A 6,000-nucleotide genomic window follows, 5' to 3' on the forward strand; every position below is an offset into this window, starting at 1 on the left:
TAGTAACTTAGTATGTAAGGCTGAACAAGCCCGTCTGTCCAGTTCAGCCCATTATCCTAGAATGTTGATCCAGAGGAAGGCAACCCCTCCCCACCCCCCCCATTAGGTAGAAGCCTCATTTTAGGGAAAATATTCCTCCTTGACTTCAATCTGACAATTGGAATAATCACCAGATCACCGATTCTTCTGAAGGAATGGAGATCTGTCCATATTTGGAATGAAAGGTCTGGTTGCGTTGTGAGGAGCGGGTCTTCATACACTCTAATCCGTGGATAGAGGGGGGTAGATCTGAGAACCCCTGTCATTAACCAATACAAAAAGCTTCTGCAAGGATTGCGGTTTGCTCTATTAAGGGGGCTTTTACACGTAACGATCTAGCATTCGCTCGCGCAGACAGATAAATCATCCGCTCGTTCACTCGCTAAACCGTTCAGTTCTCTGTAGTGGTGACTGAGAAGTGAGTCATTCCGATACACCTTGCCTCTTCCATATAGAGGATTCTCCTTTTTTGGGTTTCACTACAATTCTTATGTTTGTATGTTGCTTCCCTGAGATAAAGGCATCATTACTTCTCTCCTGCCGTTATTTATGTCCCCACTACAGTGTGTAGAACATGGCGGAGTCCATAGTGGCTCTAACTGTACCCAATGTTGATGCTGCTTGCGCTCTCATATAACTTTGTTAGTCGTGTTTCCCTCTTTATGATGATTTGTGCCATTCTGTCATTTCACAGGCCCCAAGGAGTCCTCTTTCCTTCGACCCTGAGAGACATCTGGTTGGGACGCCCATGCACAGTTGTGACCTCAGCTCTACTTCTTCTCTGCGTCGTCTTCTGTCTACCAGTCGACGAGGGAAGCAACGTCCTCACAGCATGAATGGAACGTATAAAGAGAGCTCTGAATAAAGAGACTGCTTCCCAGAGACTTACCGATGTCACCTACCATCCAAGAGAGCGGCTGGCGGCCACCATGCATCCTGCACACAAAGCACAAGAAGTGACCTTACAGCACAAGCCTCCTAATTTCATGCTGGTTTTGGACTTCGCCCTGAGATTCCTGTGCGCTTCGTTGGTTCTCGCCCGTTTGCTTTGCATGTTAATTTCTTGCTGTGCTCAGAGAACTCCCGTTCTGCAGTTTAAGGGCTAGCACCGAGCTGCCCCATGGCCCAACTCCTTCAGTATTATTGTGTCCAGCGCCACTGTGATTAGGTCCATTGAAGAATAAGATTTTGTGTGGAAGTGTCATATTTTCACTAAATCCATCTGATGACTCAGTCTGTAGTAGGTGACTGACGTGGTGGAAGGTTTGGGATGTAGGAACTACACAGGCTGGACTGTGCCAGGGGTGAATGGGTTGGAAGGGGGACTATTCTCCTTGTGGAGAGCTCTGGGTTGGCGTGAGGAGACTCATAGGCAATGCAGTGCTCACTGGGAAACAGGTATGCAAATGAGAGATGGTAGAATGTCTCTGCAGCGCCACCTATAACTCAATGTCTGAACTTCTAGCAGGCGTTGTAACATGACTTAGGATATAAGCTAGAAGACGACCCCATCAACAGGCAGCGGTTTCGTGGTGTTTGCCCAGTTATTGTAGGCAGACCATGCGCTCACTGTGGAGCCCGGTGTCCAGAGGAGCCCAGAAGCGAAATAAGGTTTCATCTGCACCTGTCAAAGAAAGCCCTGTGTCTCCTTAATGCTGGCAGCTGTTCTGTGCAGCGCCACCTTTACTGTCAATCATCATCCATGTCACAAGACTGCTGACGGCCCAGCTGGTCATCCGTGCCTCCAGGTCCCTCGCTCTACGGTTGCAGGAGCTTTGCAGCCTTCTTGCATTATCAGCCAATCCGCACTCCTCCACCGTTATCTGTGTGGCCAAGTGGCTTCAGGATTGAGGGTCAGCATCCGCTAGTTTTTTAACCTCTATCTGTCTCTTTTGTTCTGCTTTATTTTCATTTTTTTCTCACTCTCCTTCATTTTTTTTCTGCTGTCGCCGTATCCTTCTTTTCTCCATCTCTCCATCACTTCCCCCCCCCCGTCTGTTTTTCTGCACTCTTTTTTTTATCTCTGTTCTATCTCTTCTTTCCTCCTCTCATTCTTTCCGCCTCTTTTTATCTGCTCTGTCCGCCTCTGTCTATAATAGCTAGATTGCAATTTTTTTGCTATGGAGCCCCATGATTTCTATATACAACCTGTTCTTGCCTCTCATCGCTATGCAGCAAAGACCTGGTCTAGCTTGTATTTTCTCCTGGCCAATATTTTCCCACTCTGCTGAAAATTTGGAAACAATGGTTGACCGAAACGGCCAAAATGAGCCGCTTCTCCGCAGAATGACTTCCATGGGCAGCTTACAAACCTGTCTGATTTTCCTGTGCACATTCTCATTTTGTCAGCAGAGATAATTAGCTTTCTGTTCCTACTCTTATACCGTTAGATATCACTGATTAATACCAAGCGGTATTAGTGTGATAAGGTATAGCAGGAGCCATGAGAGCACCGAGGGCATAGCACAGGGGTATATGTAAGGAATGAGTGTTTGTGTGCTTGTATAGCTCTCTTACCACATCCTCTTTAGCAGCTCGAAATGAAAGGGACGTGCCATCAGAAAATGACCTCTTCTGGAAATTACATTTTTATGTTCAATGTTATATAAAAAATATCTTATTTTTGATATTACAATCTACATTTAACCCCTTCATGATATCTAATGTACATGAGGTTTGTATTGAGCTGGCCACAAAACACTTAAAATACAAGATTAGGCATTTGCCCTTATATACTTTGACTAGCTAATATACCCAGCGAAGTTAATTTGGTACTGGTGTTTATCTGGTGTTCACACGGAAAATCTTATAAAGTCATGGTTACTTTAGAGATACCGAGAAAAAAATATGTTCACCATTTTGCATGGTTCTTTGCGATACCCAGGAAACACCACGTGGAGGTAACCATGCGACGTTTCCTTTATATTAAATGACATCAGGAAGTGAGAGAATTAGATTCCGTACATAAAATTTGGACGCTGATTCTTTTGCGCTTGGAATTGAATAATCGAGTTGGGACCGATTAACTTTGCCTATTTATGACATAATCAATGCTTGTGCCAAATTTTACATTTCTACGACATCGGGAAGTGAGAGAATTAGATTACGTACGTAAAATTTGGACGCTACTTCTTTTGCACTTAGAATTGAATAATCGAGTTGGGAACCCTTTACTTTTCCTATTTATGACATAGTCAATGCTCGTGCCAAATTTCATGTTTCTACAACATCGGGAAGTTGGAGAATTAGTGGCGAGTCAGTCAGTCAGTCAGTCAGTCAGTGCTTTCGTCTTTATATATATAGATGAGCTACTCTGGATCCAATTGTTCAGAGTCCTCATGGCAACTACAGCTTTCAGACTCATTCACTTCAAAGTATAGGCTGCTGGAAAAGAAGACCAAAAGAGATAAAGAAGGATGCGTGATTGTAAGAGTCTATCTAACTGTACAGGTGACATCAGAATCAGATACTGTGTCTGTATGAAAAGAATAACACTATTTCTTGCCATGACAGAGCAAGGGAGATCCTGTTAGTATCATAGAATGGTAGAGTTGGAAGAGACCGCCAGGGTCATCTAGTCCAACCCCCCCCCTGCTCAATGCAGGATTCACTAAATCATCCCAGACAGATATTTGTCCAGCCTTTGTTTGAACACTTCCATTGAGGAAGAACTTACCACCTCCAGTGGCAACCTGTTCCACTCATTGATCCCCCTCACTTTCTAATATCTAATCTGTATCTCTTCCCTTTCAGTTTCATCCCATTGCTTCTAGTCTTTCCTTGTGCAAATGAGAATAGGGCTGATCCCTCTGCACTGACAGCCCTTCAGATATTTGTAGACAGCTATTAAGTCTCCTCTCAGCCTTCTCTTCTGCAAGCTAAACATTCCCAGATCCTTTAACCGTTCCTCATAGGATATGATTTGCTTACCATCTTGGTAACTCTTCTCTGAACTTGCTCCAGTTTGTCTATGTCTTTTTTAAAGTGGGGTGCCCAGAACTGGACACAGTATTCCAGATAAGGTCTGACCAAGGAAGAGTAGAGGGGGATAATTACCCCATGTGATCAAGACTCTATGCTTAATACATCCTAGAATTGTGTTTGCCTTTTTGGCTGCTGCATCGCATTGTTGACTCATGTTCAGTCTATGATCTATTAGTATACCCAGATCTTTTTCACATGTGCTGCTGCTTCCTCCTATTCGGTATGTGCTTTATTTATTTCTCTTGCCCAGATGTCGGACTTTGTATTTCTCCTTGTTAAATACCATTCTGCTAGTCGCTGCCCGCTGTTCAAGCTTTTCTAGATCTTTTTGAATACTCTCTCTCTTCCCTAGTGTTAGCTAGTGCTCCCCTATCTCTCCCATACATTATACACATAGAAAAGAGGAGATACTGCTCCCCTTTGTCTATCTTTTCTATACACTATACACATAGGGGAGCAGGATCTCCTCTTCTCTATCTCTCCCATACACATATAGAAGAGGAGATCTTGCTCCCCTATCTCTTCCATACACTATACACATAGGGGAGCAGGACCTCCTCTTCTCTATCTCTCCCCTACACTATACACCTAGAGAAGAGGAGACCCTGCTATCAAACAGATACATTACAGATAAGAGCGATATAAATCAAAACCCAAGTGAGTGGGCTGTACTGTGATCTAAGTGTGCTGCATCATAAGTGTGTTGTTACGTCTGCCGGGCACAACAGGGCATCATGCCTCAGCACGGACACAAGGTGGCGTTCACACAAATGCCAAAAGCACACACAAAATGCACACTGAACACCAAGGTAGGACTGTGAACTGGTCTCACGGGCAGACATAACATATCCCTACTCTAACGGGACAACCACAACGTGAAACCTTCCTACAAGCAGGGTGATCCTCCTAATAAGGATGACCCTGCGCTGGGACCTAGGGACCTACCTATTCCTGGATCGCAAATGATCCACAGCAGGACAGGCCACAGCTCACACCAACTCACAGAACAGGACTGTTCACACCTAGTGTCTGGAAACCTACACAGATACTAAAAATGACACAGCTCACACCAACTCACAGAACAGGACTGTTCACACCTAGTGTCTGGAAACCTACACAGATACTAAAAATGACACAGCTCATACCAATGCACAGGCAACAAGCATACAAGAAAACCAAACCCTAGAGTGAAGGGATACCATTTTCCTCTTGCAGAGGGACTGGTATATATATGCAGCAGACCAGTGGAGAGTGGCTGGGGAACACCACACCCAGCCAGCACAAACATGCCACACCTGTGGAAATGTACTCCTGTAAACCCATCGTACTACAGGTCCCAGAAGCACAACCTAACATTTCATTGATAAACATTGTTACATTTAAAAAGCCCATGTAGGCTGCTTCTGGATTTCAGTCTCCAATGCTTTCACAGTTGAATAATTAGGGGCGGGGTTACCCAATCAGGATTTAATAAATTGCATCTGTGGAACTTCTGTGCCCATTCTAACCAGAGGAGCAACAGAAGCGCTACAGCTAAGAGCTATATCAATCAACACCTAAGAGCATGGGAAGCTGCCCTCTAACTGAACTGTGTCATAAGTGTGTGACCTGAGATCAGTGACTTTGGAAGAGTAACTTATTTAATTACTGCTTATTTGAATATACATAGATTAGATAAAATATACAAATATATAATCGCTATAATGATCGCTATTTAGAATGTGCTCCATGACTGACAATGCCGTCCAGTGTACATCTTGTGCCATGCATGCCGTCCGGTGCACATCTTGTGCCATGCATGCCGTCCGGTGCACATCTTGTGCCATGCATGCCGTCCGGTGCACATCTTGTGCCATGCATGCCGTCCATGACCAGCCGGCTGCATACTACTGTACGGGATGTGAGCATGTTGTACATTTGGCAGCCCAGATCCCGGATCTAAATGAGCAGCTTGCAATACTGAGATCCATTGGCAAC

At 44.5% G+C, this 6,000-nt stretch overlaps 1 protein-coding gene across 4 annotated transcripts in view; it reads left to right on the top strand.

The window, feature by feature from the left end:
• ENTREP3 (endosomal transmembrane epsin interactor 3) overlaps positions 1–1,230 on the top strand; it is a 39,279-nt gene extending 38,049 nt beyond the window's left edge. For all 4 annotated transcript variants that reach the window (XM_066608923.1, XM_066608924.1, XM_066608926.1 and 1 more), the window contains one exon: positions 734–1,230. In XM_066608923.1, the coding sequence (XP_066465020.1) occupies positions 734–904 (171 nt within the window). In that variant the 3' untranslated portion in view covers positions 905–1,230. The remainder of the gene's footprint in view (positions 1–733) is intronic.
• The last annotated feature ends 4,770 nt before the right edge of the window (positions 1,231–6,000 follow it).

The sequence above is a fragment of the Eleutherodactylus coqui genome, chromosome 6 (genome assembly GCF_035609145.1).
Source record: "Eleutherodactylus coqui strain aEleCoq1 chromosome 6, aEleCoq1.hap1, whole genome shotgun sequence".
Taxonomy (NCBI): domain Eukaryota; kingdom Metazoa; phylum Chordata; class Amphibia; order Anura; family Eleutherodactylidae; genus Eleutherodactylus; species Eleutherodactylus coqui.